General features: G+C 33.9%; 1 protein-coding gene across 1 annotated transcript in view; it reads right to left on the bottom strand.

The window, feature by feature from the left end:
• Positions 1–12,336: 12,336 nt before the first annotated feature.
• Positions 12,337–19,351, bottom strand: part of LOC134750568 (uncharacterized) — a 46,734-nt gene continuing 39,719 nt past the window's right edge. Inside the window, exons 11-12 of the mRNA XM_063685776.1 lie at positions 16,942–17,116; positions 12,337–15,975 (exon numbers count right to left, since the gene is read on the bottom strand). Coding sequence (XP_063541846.1) covers positions 15,244–15,975; positions 16,942–17,116 — 907 coding nt within the window. The 3' untranslated portion in view covers positions 12,337–15,243. The remainder of the gene's footprint in view (positions 15,976–16,941; positions 17,117–19,351) is intronic.

A 19,351-nucleotide genomic window follows, 5' to 3' on the forward strand; every position in this document is an offset into this window, starting at 1 on the left:
CAACCATTAATGTCACTGTTTTTGTTTTTGAACTTGCTACCTTTTTATGTGACAACCTGACAACTTTACTGGCCAGAGTATGAAATGAGAAATCTCCAACTTCTCCAAGTTAGCAATTTTTTTTAAATAAATCATTAATCAAACAATAACTTGATTAGGTAACTTAAATGTGATGTAAGTGTAGCTTTAATTCTTATGTACAATTGTTTTCGTAATTTCAAATATTATCAATTTTATAATTTGTATAAGAATAATTCTGAAACATATTTGGTTAATTGAATTGTTATATAATATATTATAAAGAATGAATTTGTAAAACAATATTAATAGTATTATATCCACATTACTATATATACAAAAAAAATATAAACATTATTTTTCCCATACATGGAAGTATTTAGGAAGGAGGCGAAAACCATGAAAATAATTTTTATTATTATTGCATTTAACATATTAAACTAATGTACTTATAGTCATACTTGTTATGGCCATTTTTTGCCCGGATGCTGCACTTCATGACAAAAGCAAGCCGCTTTGCACAGTGCTAGAAGGGACCAAACTAAGTGATTTGACCCGCAGCAGCGCAAGTTTCACCCCTTAGGAACAGAGATGGCGCCACTTCTTTAAAAAATATTTCAAAAAATTCTACAATCTAAACCAATGGACCGATTTAAATATTTAATATCTCAAATGAAAGCTCATTATATACATTACTTTAAAAAAAATACTCAAAAAATATATACTGAATAATTTTGACAAAAAACGGCATCTTAAATTTTTATTTTTTACTCGATTGATAGTTTTTACTTGATATCTCAAAAAAATGTATGGAACATGAATATTTTACTGCGTGTATATATTACTGAATAAATAACAAGTATTATACAAAAAACCCGACACCGATACATCTCATACTTCACGAAATATGAAATTTTGAATGTGAGTGTAAATTTCTTCAAAATATATTTCAAAAAATTCTACAAGCTAAACTATTTGACCGATTTCAATGTTTAATATCCTAAATAAAAGCTCATTATATACATTATTTAGAAAAAATTACTCAAAAAACATATACTGAATACTTTTGGCAAAAAAGGCATTTTAAGTTTTTTTTTCTTACTCGATTGATAGTTTTTACTTGATTTCTTAAAAAAAAATATGGAACATGAATAGTTTCATAAATGTATATATATAGTACTGAGTATATAAAAAGTATTACAAAAAAACCCGACACCGATACCTTTCATTCTTCACGAAATATTTAAGTTCAATTATGCACGCTCTTACAAATAAATTTATTTAAAAGAAATCTTCAACCGCAGTAAGTGCACTGATTTTCATATGAAATGTGTCATATGAAAAGAAATCACCCAATTTATTTTAATAAATAAAAAAGAAATAAGTAAAAACTGAATAAAGTTTTTTCCTGGTGCTGAATTACAAAAAAATATAACAAAATAGAAATTATTTTTATTTAAAGTGACTACATAATTATGTAACCTAAAAACTTAAATATCCTCCTCGGGTTCACCGATAGATGTAGAACTGAAAAAGAAAAGTCGTTTTGAAGTACTCGTACCATTTCAATACTACATAATCACCGATCATACATGAACTGATTGCTGTAGATTACTGTTGAATTATTTTTGTGCCTAGCTGATTACCATTAAACCTATTATTTTGTGCCAGACCTATAATCAGTGGTCAGCATGCAAAATAACCCTGGATTGAAAATTACATTAACTTACTTTTGATTTGTACAGCCACCTTTGCTTGATTTACACTGGGCTGTGCATGGTAAGCTGACGCGACGACACCCACAACGCATAGTTTCGCAGCCAGATTTGCAGCCACAATGGTCCAAGAGGCTTAATTGCGACCAAATCGCTGTAACTGCCGACCATTCTGGATCCCAACTCTCTTTTTCCTTAGTCCATCCCCAAGAAGATGGACATGGTATGGAAACTTCTGATTTCAGAGCGTTTCCCCATATATGGCCCGCTTGGTAAGCTGCTCGAAGTGCATGTTTATAGAAAGCAGCTGATGTAGGTGGCAGGGTTGGCAGGTTCCAATTTCTCGGCCAAATCAGAATTGTTCCCTGAACGAAGCCCTCCATTGACTGACAACGAAGGTGGACAAATTTGGTTTTCGTACTGGAAGAATTCATTCAGATCAAGCTGCCTTTCTCTGGCCACTATAAAAAGACGGGAAAATAGGAGTACGTCAATATGGGGAAACGCTCCTCTGAAACCAGAAATTTCCATATTCCATACCATGTACATCTTAGGGATGAACTAAGGAAAAAGAGAGTTGGACACCAGAATGGTCGGCAGTTACAGCGATTTGGTCGCAATTAAGCCTCTTGGACCATTGGGGCTGCAAATCTGGCTGCGAAACTATGCGTTGTGGGTGTCGTCGCGTCAGCTTACCATGCACAGCCCAGTGTAAATCATGCAAAGGTGGCTGTACAAATCAAAAGTAAGTTAATGTCATTTTCAATCCAGAGTTATTTTGCATGCTGGCCACTGATTATAGGTTTGGCACAAAATTATAGGTTTAATGGTAATCAGCTAGGCACAAAAATAATTTAACAGTAATCTACAGGCACAAAAATAATTCAACAGTAATCTACAGCAACCAGTTCATGTATGATCGGTGATTTTGTAGTATTGGAATGGTACGAGTACCTCAAAACGACTTTTCTTTTTCAGTTCTACATCTATCGGTGAACCCGAAGAGGACAATTAAAGTTTTTTGTTTACGAATGTATATATTTTATTGTAATTCAGCACCAGGAAAAAACTTTATTCAGGTTTTATTTATTTATTTTTTATTTATTAAAATAAATTGGGTGATTTCTTTTCATATGACACATTTCATATGAAAATCAGTGCACTTACTGCGGTTGAAGATTTCTTTTAAATAAATTTATTTGTAAGAGTGTGCATAATTGAACTTAAATATTTCGTGAAGAATGAAAGGTATTGGTGTCGGGTTTTTTTTGTAATACTTTTTATATACTCAGTACTATATGTGTGTATATAACTATTCATGTTCCATATTTTTTTTAAGAAATCAGGTAAAAACTATCAATCGAGTAAGAAAAAAAAACTTAAGATGCCGTTTTTTGTCAAAAGTATTCAGTATATATTTCTTGTGTATTTTTTTATAAGTCATGTATATAATGAGCTTTTATTTGAGATATTAAACATTGAAATCGGTCAAATAGTTTAGCTTGTAGAATTTTTTGAAATATATTTTGAAGAAATTTACACTCACATTCAAACTTTCATATTTCGTGAAGTATGAGAGGTATCAGTGTCGGGTTTTTTTTTATAATACTTGTTATTTATTCAGTAATATACACATGCGTTAAACTATTCATGTTCCATACATTTTTTTTGAGAAATCAAGTAAAAACTATCAATCGAGTAAAAAATAAAAATTTAAGATGCCGTTTTTTGTGAAAATTAATCAGTATATATTTTTTGAGTATTTTTTTAAAATAACTAGCCTTATGAACCGATTTTGCATGTACAACCAGACTTAAAGTTTGTAGTCTATGATTGTTCATTATTTTAGTATGTGGGTATTTTTGCATTTTGTAATTTTTCCTCAGTCACCCGTTGACCACGAACGCTGTAAAGAGTTCGAAACGTCGGGATGTATTATAAATTCAATATACGCGATATAATCCGTTTTCATAGTTTTATTTCATGAGTAACTATCGCGGTAACCGAAGACAATATTATTTTTTTAAAAGTAATGTATATAATGAGCTTTCATTTGAGATATTAAACATTTAAATCGGTTCATTGGTTTAGCTTGTAGAATTTTTTGAAATATTTTTTAAAGAAGTGGCGCCATCTCTGTTCCTAAGGGGTGAACTTGCCGCTGCTGCGGGTCAAATCGCTCAGTTTGGTCCCTACTATCACTGTGCAAAGCGGCTTGCTTTTATCATGAAGTGCAGCATTTTGTTCATAACAAGTATGACTATTATATCTAATGGTTTGCTAGGAATAACTGTTATCAACTTATCATATATAATAGATGGTTGTTGTCATTAGCAAATGAGTCAATAAATGTACCTATAATATAAATTTCTGTGTAAAGTCCAAAAGTATTGAATGGTGGTTGTAGCTTAGGGCCAGTGGCCAGTTGCACTAACTGTAATTGATGGACTGATTAACGGCAATCAGCAGTGAACTAAGTATGAAATTCCCTATAAAATTCCCATTTTAACAGTGACAGACGTAAGTGGCCCTGGGGCCCGTTTATCAAAAACATGTAGCTTGTAATACAAGTGGAAGTCCCTTTCTAACAAAAGCTGTCAAAAAAGGACTTCCACTTGTATTACAAGCTACAAGCTTTTGATAAACGGGCCACTGATCTATGTTCAAAACAAAGTGCGAATATTCGCAACCGCAACCGCGGAACTTCCGCATTATTTTCAACATCCGCATCCGCATAGATTAGATTAGATTAATTTATTTCTTATTGGGAATTACATGATATTTAACAATGTCACAATGTATCTAAATAACATGAACTCACAAAAAGATCGTCAAATTGTAAAAAATAATAATTCAGTAAAATAATTAAAAAATAAATAAAAACAAACAAATCATAACAAAATAAAAAAATTAAAAGTCAAATACAGTGAGTTAATAATAGTATTGCAGTCAAATTAAAATAAAATTCTAATTAACAAAGTAACTAAAACAATAAGAAATAAAAAACGACAATAGAACATTAAAATAACAATGTCAGATTAAATTATTATAGAAAAAATATTATACATTTTAATCGCGTTTCAAGTTTGTGTATTCTTTAACAGAATACAGCGATTTTGTTAATAACATTTCTTTGAGTCGGCGTCCAAAAATATCATCAGAGGTTTCGTTTCTGAGATTAGCGGGTAGGCGTTCATAGAATGCAGGGCCGATTACGCGCGGTGATTTGTCGAGCAGCGCCAGTCTACGCCGCACAGGCAGCAGGCGCCCGGTCTGGCGGGTTATTCTGCACGAGTTATTTGACCGTTTGAAACTGTCTATATTACGGCGTGTGAACATTATGATTTCGTACACATATAGCGAATAGTGTGTCATAATGCTATAATTTTTAAAAAGGTCTTTGCACGAGTACCTCGAGTTTACACCTGCTAATACGCGTATGGCTCGCTTTTGCAATTTAAACACTGTTTTAAACTTTAGATCATATTTCCCTCTCCATTCAAGAATTCAGGCTTTATAACACAGAGGGATTATATTTCCTACCTGAGTTCAAAGTGATACGGTTCAATTTTAAATAATTTCTGACGCCTTTATGCCTTATAAAAGGTTAAGTCAAATTACCAATCTAGGTATGTAATTTTAGTCTTACTGTGTAAAGGCATTTAACAGATGATAATACTTAAATAATAAGTACCTATGTTAATTTAAATTAACTATGTACTGAGATATATTTATTAATTAAGTTGAAATGTGCCAATTTAGAAAATAAGTAGGTACCTAAGTCTCATTAACTTTTGGTTTTTATATAATGGAATATATTCTCATGTTTTTATGTCTTAAATTTTTTTCATAATAAAACGCTATTTTTGAAATATATTATTCAGTGTATCTGTACTCAAAATTGCGTATTATTTAAAACGTTATTAAAATTCCACTGGCCCAGTTTCCAAAGTAAAAAACAAGTTCGTTTTCCGAAAACAATTTATTCAACACTGATCACAATACATATTGACTAGATATACAGACAACATTTAGGTTGAAATTTGTTCTAAAGAGGTAAAGAGTATTATAGAAATAACTCAATCAGTTTCGTTGTGCCACAACAATCATTTTGCCAAATCATTAATTTCACCAAGTTGACAATTGTCTGAACAATCAGCAATCTTGACAATGAAAATTTTCTGTATTATACAGATTGGTATCGGTATAAGTAACGATGGTACCTAACATCAATGTTTACTTGTTGGACCAGCAACGCAAGGAAAATTGTCATTGTCAAATGACAATTGTCAGCGTGGTGAAACGTGGTCATTATACGGATAGACGGATGACTCTTGCGGACGCTCTTTATTGTTAAGGAAGAGTGACCTTAGTGTCTTAATAATAGGAGTGTGGATATTATTTTGATTCTTTCATCCGCCTTTTTCTAGCTGCTTCTATCTGGCACAAAGTATAGAATTTCATATGACACTGATAGAGCCAACAGTATAGGTGTTAACCTTTAAGAATAGTATAGACATAATGTATAATTAACTTTCACCGGTGTAGGTATGCAAATGCAAGTATTCATTTTGTGCAATGGAATAATGAATTCAGATCACACATTAATAGGTAACTTTGAAATAATTGCTAATAATGCACATAAATATATTGGTTACTGTACGACCGACACTTAATGTTTATTTTGTTTTTAATAACTGATGCAATTTAACTACCTAACTGAAACTATTAAAAGGTTATAATTATGTATTCAACTCATTATAATCGTTGTGACTGTGTTATTTTATGTGACATGCCATATCATTAAGGGATCAACTTGACAAGGTTGACAATGACAAATTGACAATTCGTGTCAGGACGGTGATATAAAGGCTAGGTTACACTGAACGTCAGATAGCACATACAAAAAGACCTGTGGGACGCCCAATGTTAAGGTTTAGGGACTCCTGCAAGCGCGACATGGAATGCTTTGGCATCAGTACCCACGGTTGGGAGGAACGTGCTGCATTGAGACCCGAGTGGCGTAGAGACCTATGCGTGGGAGTGAAGAAGCACGACGAAGTGTGGCTGGAAAATTTGAAACATAAAAGGCACAGGCGTCATCGTCACCAGGCTGGCAGCCTGTTCTCAAATCCAGAAGCTCAACAAATCCATACATGCGACTTATGCGGCAAGAAATGCCATGCACCGATAGGCTTGTATAGCCATAAGCGAAAATGCATTGGCCGTCTCAACCGCTCTTGACACAGCGTTGCAACAATCATCCGTCAGGGATGCAGTGGCCATTGATGACCACACTCATAACTTCACCAATTTGGCAATAGTCACCTGACACTGACTTACCTAGCGAGCCTCGTTTACACCACGTGGACGTCAAGGCGAACACTTTGTTCAAAGGAGCCAAATCCTCCACATGCTTTGCGATGAAACAAAGGCTAATCATAGATTTTCGTCGTCTTTGTGAAATATCACTCCCGATCAAGATGGAGCGCAAATAACAGAACATATCAATCAGACAGATGACAATTGTCAAGTTTGTGAAATAGGGGTCGGGCGATTGGCAAGGAATTTATACAGAATTGTCAATATCATCATCAAGTTGCTTGCCATGTATGTTAAAAAAAGGACCGAGGGCCTATCGTGGGCGTGCTTATTAAGTGATTTATAAAACATGACAGAACCGATTCGATAGTTTAAGTCAAAGGTCTCCAAACTTTATACCTTAGGGCCATATCGGACGCCATTTGCTGGTGTCTGTTACCCGATAATCCCAAAACCTGGTTGTCCGCGGGCCGGATTGGAACTCGACGCGAGCCGGGGTTTGGAAACCCCTGGTTTAAGCCAAGAAGAAGTAAGAAAGAAGTGATTGTAGAGCCACAATAAAATTCTTTATAAATAAAATTTAACCCTACATTCAACCTTTCAACCTTTTTTGTAATAAACTTGGTTTTAAAAGTAATTATGTGTACTTCTATTAACACATACAACTCTTAAAGTGGCATATAAATAACATTCAATAATAATACGGAAGATTCAATGTATTAACATTTAAAAGGAAACATTAGTCTATGATTACAAAAATAGGACAATACTCTGTACCTGAGAGCCATAAAAACATGTCTTGTATACATTTACGCATTCTAAGCTATAAGCTACAATTACCGTGTAAGACAAAGTGTATATAGATACCTAAGTATTTCTGATTCTCGGGTACAGGGCTATATTTTATACCTAGTAAAATGTCCAAAACACCGAGGAATGACACGCTTGCATGCACCTAAAGCCTATCTATATATTAACTTATTTTATAGTGTATAACTTCTACAATATTTGGTGTTCGGGTGAACAATACTCGTGCAAACTCGGCTTTTACCAGTTTCTTAGCTGGTGGGTACCAGCGTGAAAAAAAAAACAATATAATCCAGACCGAGATGCCTTTTGCATATGGGGTAATGGTTAAAACAATTAGGTAATTATATGGATTTGCGCAGATCTAGTGCTAGTGCTATCTTAAACTAATGTTTAGGAGACAATTTAGTAAACCTCATTCCACCAATTTAACGATTTGTTATATTATTGGTCAATAGTAAAACTACAGACAGGTAAGACGAGTTGTTGTCAGTCTAAAAATTTGAATTGTCAAATTCATGAAAATAATATGCGCTAAGCTAAAGTTGTAAGTAGCAGTGAGTGACAAATTGTCATTTATAATTATCGTTTGTGGTAATAACAAATAAGAGGTCCCTCAGCCTGGCTCTGCAATTTTTTTGATACTAGCTATACCTATCACAATATACCTACTTTATCGATTTAAATAATAAAAACTGATATTATTACTTATCTTTAATATTATTTAATATCTAAATATATTTATGAACTACAATGGCACCTTACATAAGATTTAAGTGAAGTAAAGGAACATAGGCGTAAAATCGAATTTATCTAATACAACAATTTACTTTATCTTTTAATAATCTTCTTTGGTAACTTGTGAGATAAGATAATTATCATAGAGAAAATAGGGCTAAGGTTATATCCATTGATAGGCTTCAAAAACTAGAATAGAATAGGTACCTACTACCTACATAATAAATGCAGGTGTGTTTTTTCCTAGTTTATAAACTAAAACATTGACTACTACCTATATTTTGTTGTGATTTATTATGGAATGATAAGCCCAACTTCTAAAAATAGATAAATATAGTTAAACAAACAGACAATCCTATTTGTTATGGTTAATAAGCCCTATAATAGTATAACAGGTACTGATTGAAATTCCACTGGGCTATAATGTCATAGTGATACTGATAAAATGTAGGTACTTGTTAAGTTTATTCATACAACGACCGATATAATCTTTTGATTAGCGTTCGTATAGCGTCGGCAGATCGCACTATTGACGGTGATGTGTATATAAAAAAATCATATATATATATGAATATGAAATTGTCTTGTCAATTACTATGAATTGATACCTAGTTTTTAATTTGCTTTGTGACTTTGTCGAAGTCCTAGAATTGAAAGATGGCGCAATAGCTATTTATGTTTAAAATATGGTTAACCATTGATTAATTGCATAAGATACATTGCTATGGCCCAAGTTCCTATGGTTCTATAACGCCTATCTTATAACTAAGCATACCTATATACCTTGTATATGTTCTATAAGTATTGCATATTTATCAAAATATTTTACAAAACGTTACATACGTTCAAAAATTAAATAAATCGCTTTGTTGGCAAACAAAATTACCCTGTCTTTTTTCCTGGCTACAATTTTGTAATACAAAATATTGACTTCCCTTCTTTAAACTCAGTTTCTAACTTGTTTTTGGATGGAATAACTTTTGACGTGTGTAGTATGCCTTTACTCAAGAAAACACGTTTACTTTACTGCAATGCAAGTGGTACATTATCAATTTAACATTATACTTTTCAAGAACTTTGCAAAACTCCTATACCATACAAAAGATCCTGCAAGATGTCACAACTTACTTTGAATTTCGTGAAATTGTTCCCAGTGTTAATTGAAGAGATTAACGTGAAGCAGAGAAGCAGTCGAAAAACAAAAACAATCAGTTTTATGATTTAATAATTTGCAAGCACCTGCTTAATACACTGTTTGCTATTTAATTTGCTCTAGGTAAAGATAGCCATAGTTTTATTAACATATCTAACTATTCGAGACTTAATATTTGACTAAAACAAGTAAGTATAATAAGTATTCTTATCTAACACATCTAAATTAAATGGACTAGAAGTATGCATCATAAGGACTAACTTATTTTGAAAAAAATTACAACTACTAACTAGATTAAATAGTTAGAATAGTATTTTGACAACATTATTTATCCATGTTCTACAAAACAAAGCATACTATTTTCTTAAAAATAAATATTTATAAAATTAAGATTTTCTTGTAATGGCGTTCGAATTTAACAATTTAATGAAATAGTGGGTAGTATTTTATTAAATGTCTTATATTGACAGAACTAAGTTAAAAATAAAAAAACAAGAAAATTTTCATACAATGTAGTTAAGTAAGTAAGTAAGTCGTTTATTGCAAACCATGGTACAAATAGATGTTACAATTAAAAAAGATCACAAAAGAAAAACTACAGAACTAAACGTATCGCACTGCGAGTGAGTATAATTTAAGAATATAATAAGTTTTGTTTGACAGAAAATAAATTGACTTTATAGTCATCAAGTACCATAGGTACATAGCATTCCCTAACTAAAGAAACTCTTTTGATGTATCTGCATTATTGTAAAAGTAACTATTTCATTAAAATGACAATTGACAATTGTCACATGACAATCCGACGTTCATTTTGTGATCAAGTAGCAAACATCGTTACTGTCAGGTGTCATTATAAAATGTCTATATTGAATAACAATTATCATGTTATTAAAATAAATTGCGGTTTTTTAATGTTTTTGACGCACCAAAGGAGAGCTTTTTTATAGGACTTATGCTAAAAATGGTGCTATGAACGCATAATTAAATTTTATGCGAATATTGTTTATAAATAATGTTAGCATAAAGAAGACCAAATATGACAAAATTGCCAAACCTCAATATGAAACCTGAGAGATAATTAAGGCAAGTCAAAAACATTATTTGTCCTTGGTTCTGTCGCTTGTCAATAAGGTGCTACTTCCATAAAATTGAATGTGAAAGCAACTTTATCAACAACCGACAATGTGGTACCTTTGAGTTAAAAACGTCACATTTTTATATTTTTAAGTCCTAGTTAAAGTAGAGAGAGACTCACCTCGTTTTGGACTTGTCCTAATTCCAGCGAAAAATATCCATACAATAAACCCTGAAACATATCAATATGCTAATGTTATCTATAAATTGTATTTAGTTTTAAATATCAGTTTCCTTGAAGATATTAGCCTGGCTGTCGACGTTGAAGTGTATGAAGCGTGAGGCGGGCGAGTCGGGGAGGTCGTTCATCATGTCTTGATCTTCAGGCTTCGGGTGTTTCGGTGAGTTTTCAGAGTGGAACTCTTGGCGGTAGTTACCTGAAAGTTAACTGTTATTAGTATATACACGGAGAGTGAAGCTTAAGGAGGGACCAGTCTTGAGGTTATTAGACTTAAGAAAAAGATTTGATTGACACGTAGGTCTTGCGACAGATGTGAATATTTTTATAAATACTCTAGACTAGATCTAATGATTATTAAAAGGTTTTTTAATATTGTCTTCGGTTACCGCGATAGTTACTCATGAAATAAAACTATGAAATGTGTCACCCGTTGACCACGAACGCTGTAAAGAGTTCGAAACGTCGGGATGTATTATAAATTCAATATACGCGATATAATCCGTTTTCATAGTTTTATTTAAAGGTTTTTTACTTTTACACGTGTAACGATTATATTAATAAATGACCGTACAAATTAAAATAGTTAAGGGTATTTACATTAAAAATTGTTAAGTTTTTACTAAACGAAACTAAAGCGTTTGACAGTAATAGTCACTTGTGTGACGGCCGTTAATAAGCCGTAAAATAAGGTACAATCTTAAATGAAAATACTCATAAGACGTATTCAATATTTAGATTAAAGAAATAAAAACAAAAATTACTTACAAGCAAAGCTACAAATGCGCAACGTCTACGTGAACTGGGAAGAACACCAAAACTGTGCACAAATTAATGAAAACACAATTTCACTTTCAACACACAATCATGCACACAACGATCTAGCCAAGTATTAGTTTCAATTAATTGACTTATTAAAGGCACTACACTATTTGACGCTCAGACCCTAATTTCGCCAAATTGACAATTGTCACCTGACGCTGCCAAATCACTGTACATTTCGAATCGTCAGATTACAATTGTCAAGTTGGTGAAATAGGAGCCACAAAATTATTCATTCGACAAGTGCTCGTGGATTTTGTTTCCCTACTAAGAAAAATAAGTCACATAAAAGCATGTTTAAAGCATGCATAACTCAATGTCAATATTTATTGTTAGACAATTTCATTTTTATTTTGTTAAACAATGAAATCATATCCCTTTCAAGAAATAAATGCGTCGTAACACAATTTTCTACGTAATAATTAAGGAAAAATATAAAAACAAAATTCAGTGCGGAATGTTTATTAAAACTACAGTAGAATTAGCACCGAGTGTCTTAGCTTATAAGGTACATTTTCCAGTGCATTTTACATACCTGATAAACATGCAGATTGCAGAATATTGTATATTTGTGTACGATAGGTATTTTAAAATTACTGACTAATATTTTATTAAATTAAAAGCACACACAGATTGCACTTTCCAAGAAATAGGTAACAGAAAAATTCTTACTTAACTAGGTATACGAATATTACGAATACATTTATAATGCCTTAAAGAATCAAGAAAAAATGGAAGAAATGGAAGTTGTAAGTTTCATTATAAAAAAATGGAAAAGCCTATTACAAACAGGTCAATAAATAAATTGATATTGGAAGTTGGAATTGATTTTTAAATTGTCATTTTAATGAAATATTTCTTGAAAGACGCAATATAAAAATTTGTTGTTCGTCATCTGTCACTACAAACTACTTTGCATTGGGATTATTGCAAAAAACCTTTAAGTGATATATGCCTGACATACAATTAAGTTTTAATATACCTATCTAGCAATAAGTTGAATAAAACCAAAAACGACTAAATAGCAACAGTGCTTACATTCAGACCCCGTATCTTATTATAATCATCATAATCATATATATAGTAGTGCACCTATATCAATTATTACGTCATATTTCACTTGCATTATAACATTAAGATGTGGGTGAAAGCTCCATACTTATGTGTTAAATATTTTTCTAAAGTAACACTACCTACGGTTCTTTTTTGGATCGCTAGTTTTTATGGAAGTTCACATTTTTACTTTAAACTCGTCTTTACAAAACAAAAATTGCCGTTTAATTATTTAAATTCCGAGGTATTTTCGCATGTTCATAAATAAGCCCTTAAGTCCGCTTGAGCAGTTCGACTAGACTTAAAACCATTTGGTATTTTAATTAAAATTTAATTTAAAATTAATAGCACAGCTGATGTTAAAATCTTATTTTAAATTGCATCAAATGTTTACAACAGTTAGTGTCAACTGTGCCCGACTAGTTAACTGCATTGAAACCTATTTAACCACCTCGTTATACAAGATCTTATAAATAATATCAGAGAGTAAGGTTTGTTATTACAAAGAAAAAATCGAGCCGTGAAAATAGAAGTTCGCCAGTCTTAACTACTGTCGTTAGTTGACTGTACGACGAACTGTGATTGTCAGATGACAATTGTCAAGTAAAATAGGTATTATGAGCTATTATAATGCAATAAAGACTAATATTTGCAGTTTTGACGGCAAACTAATTCTTTAACTACCAATTTTCTACTCTCAGATATTTGGAAACTGAATACATGACTATACAAATTAAAATATTAAATATTTACTACATGCAGTGCATGCGGTTTAAACCACACATGTATATTTTAAATATTTGTTTACCATTAGCCATCTCTTAAATAATAAAAAAGATAACGTTCATAAAAGGCCATATAAACTAATAATTCAATAGCTATTATAAAACGTTTTTAAATGTCAATGTAATGGTAGAAATACCATTTATTTGGTCATAACAACCGTATACGGTTGATGCTTAAAATATAACATTTATAGAAGGACTTAACCAAATATCTGTATACGGCATCCTTAACCTACTTTATTATAACAGTTCATATTCTCAACACATTTTGTGATTTGGAGACTTTTTAAGGGTAATTATATAAAATCTAATTTTCATGATTAAGTATGACTATTAGACATATCTCCGATTAGGAGTGAAAGTATAATGTAGTGTCCATTTAATCAAAAATATCGTCATATATTTAAAAGTACTAAAAAAATCATCCCATCAATGATATGAACCAAGTTTTCCTCAAAAGTTCAAAATTAAATATTTTTGATTTGGATATTTTTTTAAAGATAAGTAGAAAATAAATCGAACAATTCATTATTATTGGTCAATTGCAAGCAAACAACTTACTGTATTAAAAAGTCGAAAGAAAAAATATTTAAAACACTGTTAAGTGCAGTCAACACCAAAACGATCATTCAATTTGATTAGTTCTTGTCAGAAACAAGCACAAATGAGACCCTTGTTTTGCCAACTATAGATTTGTCATCTGACATTGACATAGGTGTATACAATGATTGTCATTGTCAATTATTTGTGACAATGACAATTGTCAAGTTGATGAAATAAGGGTCAGTTCAAAAAAGGTAACTTTAACAGTTAGATTAGATGACAATCTTAGCAGACATTAACGAAAATGTATTCAAATTAATGCCATGACAAGATAGACATTGTCAAGCAAACTACAAATACAGCTCTATTTTCAAAGCAGTCGTACAATTGTTACATTCTTACTGAAGCTTTAAAATATAATATTGCTTAACAATTAAATATTTAAAAGCACAGACAACTAAAAGTACCTTCTATAGTGATTATTTGCAACCTATAGTAGAAACTATTACTACTTAATAATTCTGTAAATTTTAGGTAACTACTGTAACTACAATCAAAAATGAATTCTATAGTCAGTCATCACGATGCCATTAAGCGCCTAGTACTACTAAATTTTACTTTTGGCCATATTGTGCAGATGAATATCTACGAGTAGATTCTGTGCAGCACAACTTTCACTATGGGACCATTACTGGAACATTGAAAGAAAGCTGGCGATACACTAAATTTTGTAGAAAAAAAACGCACGAAATGGTTCCTTTTTCGCGATTTCAGTATAACCTACGTATGCAACTCGCAGGCCTGTGCACACCGAATGCGTGCGTTGTAATATACGGAACCTTATGAGAGACGGCACACCGCTTGGGTGGTGACGTGTGCGTGAACGGTTCCAACATTTAAGCGCACGTGCAGCCGGTATTTTCCGGCCTTTAGATTCAATTATGTATTTTAGTTGTCTGTGCTGCATAAAAGCTAGGAAGTGCAACACAATCCACTACATTTACAGTCAACTTTGCGCGCCCGTTTCCTACAAAACCCGTAACATTTCAACGCTAAACAACACAACCCTCCTTTCTTACTGTCAACCGACTTGCACGAATCCCTACTATTAAGCCTCTGGAGCTCTGGTACTTTGGCTAACTTCCCATCATTTAAAAGTCTATCTAGACGACTTTTTAGCTGCGTTGGAGATACACTTCTATCTCTAGTTAGTTTATTATAAGGTATATCGTAAGGTATATCGATTTTGACATCACCTAAAACGTCAGAGATTTCGTTAGACATGTCTTCAGACCCTGAAGATGCCGCTTCTATATTAGGTGTATGCGAATCTATACTTTCTGGAGTATATGGGTCTATGCATTGTCTTACGGTCAGTAAAGTATTATCGACATCGTTTACGAAAATGCCATCATAAGAGCTGTAGTCAGCACTTGTGATTTCGACATCAGGTATCCTTAGGATTTCTAAGGAGCCAGTTCTAGTTCGTTTCAAGTCGTCAGGTATATCTTCTAAGTTAGTGGTAGTCGTGTCTATTTTTTTTTTACTATAGTACAAATCTGGATCTGTAGCTAGCCTGGTGAGACGGGGTCGTAGTAAGGAGAGGGTTGAGGGGAAACGGGGGCAAAGTGGACAGGGAAACTTGGGGTCGCAGCACGCTAAGGTACCTCGGTCACTTTGCAGCATCACGCGCAGGTAGATCGGCTGAGAAAGAAAAGTTGGGTTTAGAATTCATGGTTACAATTTTTTAGTACCGTTACATAATGTCACAGGGACAATAAAATTACTAGTACTGTCGACAAAAAATAAATAAAATGTTGAAAATTTTTGAGCGGTTGAAACGCTCATAATTTTTGGCGCGAATTCGATAGAGCGTGATGACGTCACACGTTTGGCGGCCCAACTGACGTTTGCTACTAATGACACTAATCTGTCGAACGCGTGACGTCACGTGGCGATTCGAGCGTTTCGCTCACTAGCTTTTCGCGGGCAAATTTTTGTACTTTTTATTTATAATTTTAAGTAATTAAATGGTTATTTAAAAACGGAAATGCATTTGTAACATGATATAACGGTAACAAACATCCGAATAAAACATATTTCGTTCAAATATAAACTTCATGCATGAGGCTAATTCTGCTTACAATATTGTACCTTATGGTCCCCCATACAAGCCGTGTCTCCTATAGCGTTATACTCCGCATACTCGCTTCTCCGTCTCGCCGGCTGGTCGACGAATAACTGTGACTCTCTACATCGCTAGGTTTATGGGACGAACGCTCGCTCCGGGTTCAATACGAGCCTTAGGCGATTTGCAAAAAATTATGGACTATTTAACAAACATCTTTTTATAACAGGTGTCACAGACAGTCCCCTATGCAGAGGATGCATGGAGACAGAAGAAACAGCCTCTCACGTGGTGCTGGAATGCAGCGGAGTGGCAAAACATATCGGATCCCTGAGAGACCTCCCCGAGGTCCTACTCAACATCGAGGGTCTGATAGGATTCCTCGAGGAGTTGGGCCGGCAGGACTAGCCCACCGTGTCACGCAAAATAGGCGCCAGTCGTCGAGTTGCGGAAAATCGCCTGAATTACAATACAATACAAAAGGATTATACTTTGTTTTAGAGTAATTAGTACAGTTATTTGATACAGTATTGTATTGGTACCTTATGGTCTCCCATGCAAGCGGTGTCCCCGATGGCCCCGTACTCGGTCCGGCGCCGCGCCGGCTGGTCGACGAGGCGCCGCAGCTCGCTGGACACGTCGCTGGGCTTGGGCGAGCCCTCGCTCTGGTTCCGGACGAGCTTGCGACGCGCCGGGGAACCTTCCCCGTCTGATACCCTATTATATATCATGCGGTTTAAGGGCTTATTACACTTTGCTAAATTTAGTCATCCTAATTAGACTGCTTAGGATAGGAAGGACGCTCCTGATTACACTGTTCTAAATTTAGTCACGACAGTTCTAAATTTAGACACGTCCGCCCGCCGTCAGGTGTGCGAGGCGACTGAATATTATTTAACCTATCCTAACTAAATACTAAATCATTCAGCTTGTCAGAAACCATCCTTGCTCCTAATTAGGATAACCTTACTTGCTAAACGCGATTACACTTTACTAATTTAGGATTCTAAATCATTTAGAATCCTAAATACTTTAGTACTTTAGTAAAGGATAAAAAAGAAATTTGTACACAAACACGTGGCACTAAAACGTAATGCTCACGACTCGTATGATTAACCAAAAATATTACTAGCATCCTAAGGCCCAGCCATACAAAGAAAAATATATACAATTTGAATCTACAGTGTAAGAAACATAGTAAACATGTACTCGTATGACATGACATGACACAAAGTTTTGGATATGTCACAGTTTTTGTGAAAACTTTCTGTTACACATAAAAAATTTTTTTTTTACTGATTAGTGTCAATTAGAGCATAAATATTTTTTTGTTAATTTAGGAATCATTAAAAAACGATTCTGCAAAATGGATAGCTCACTAACGTTATATTCTTATCCTCCTAAGGCCCAAGGTAGTACCTCTTCAGTTCAATGAAATTTAAATCCTATTCAATTGGAACAGTCGCTTGTGCATTGTTTCGTTTAATTTTCCAACAACGTAAAATCTACTCTATTTCTTATACCTTACACCATAGGTTTAAATTTCAGAGGCAAATTTTGTATTTTTCATTTGTATGGCAGGACCTTAGGAGGTTATAGCAATTTGAAATTTACGGCGGACTAGCGACCCGCCCCGGCTTCGCACGGGTAGTTCAACTAATTTACACAAAACCTTTACAAATTACCTAGTCGGCTCATAAGTTCTGTCATATACATAGTATCAAATAAAATCAAAAGTTTAAGTTTATTCCGTATAATTTGTACAGCGTTTGAAAGCTTATAAACTAGAGAATCTAAATGTATAACATTTATTCAAAATGACCGCAATAATTATCTACACAGGCTTGAAGTCTTCGTGGCCAGTCGTCAATGGATTCACGCACCACTTTCATGTCGATATTGGCCACTGCCGTAGCAAGAGATTTTTTCAGCGAGTCTAGATTTGCATGAGGTTTTGAGCACACCTTTTCCTCTAAATACTGCCATATTTTATAGTCTAAAGGATTAAGATCTGGGCTAGAGGAGGGCCAATCTTCATGCCGTATAAAGTCGATTTTATTGGAGGCGAGCCAGGCTTGTGTAGACTTTGCCTTATGGGCTGGAGCAGAGTCCTGCTGGAAAACCCAATGCTGGTTTAGAAACATCGTATGGGATAGTGGTTTCACAATATTAGTCAACACCGGGTCTTGGTACACTTTGGCACTAGTTTTTACTCCTTTCTCACAAAAATGCATACTAGTGACGCCCGCATAAGAAACTCCCAGCCAAACCATCACAGATGAAGGGTGATGACCTCTTTGAATACGGGGAATGCTATTAGACGCTTCTTTACTATTGCGAGCGTACACTCTATCATTTTGTTTATTACAGTTTTCTTCTATGTCAAAAATTTTCTCGTCCGAAAACAGTATACAACGGTGCTTATTTTTAGCGTACTTCTTCAATAAAGCTTTAGATCTTTTAAGCCTTAAAGCTTTAAGCCGACCATTGAGATGATGGCCAGTTTTTCGTTTATAAGCACGAAGTCTCAGGTCTTGATTAAGCACTCTTTTCACCGTGTTTTTGCTCAAACCCATCTGGAGGGCCATAACTTTTTGTTTCCTAGCGGGATTTCTGGCAATGCGTGCCCTAATTGCTTGTACAACCGCTGGAGTCCTAGCTGTACGCGGACGACCGCTTCTTTTCTTGTCATTTAAACTAGAGACCTCACTGTATCTTTCTATGGTACGATACACAAATCTTAGAGAGAATTTTAAATTTTCAAGTAGCTTAAAAATTTTAGTCGGCGAGTGACCACAACGATATAGTGCAATTATTGCGGTACGGCTATCTTTAAGCGTCCACTCCATGTTGAAGAAAACAGAAAATTGCAAAATTATACTACTCAAATATTTAATAAAGATTCGAAATTCAAATGCAGAACGGTTTTTGTTTTAGGAGTTCCAAATTTAA

This window comes from Cydia strobilella, chromosome 20 (assembly GCF_947568885.1).
Source record: "Cydia strobilella chromosome 20, ilCydStro3.1, whole genome shotgun sequence".
Taxonomy (NCBI): Eukaryota; Metazoa; Arthropoda; class Insecta; order Lepidoptera; family Tortricidae; genus Cydia; species Cydia strobilella.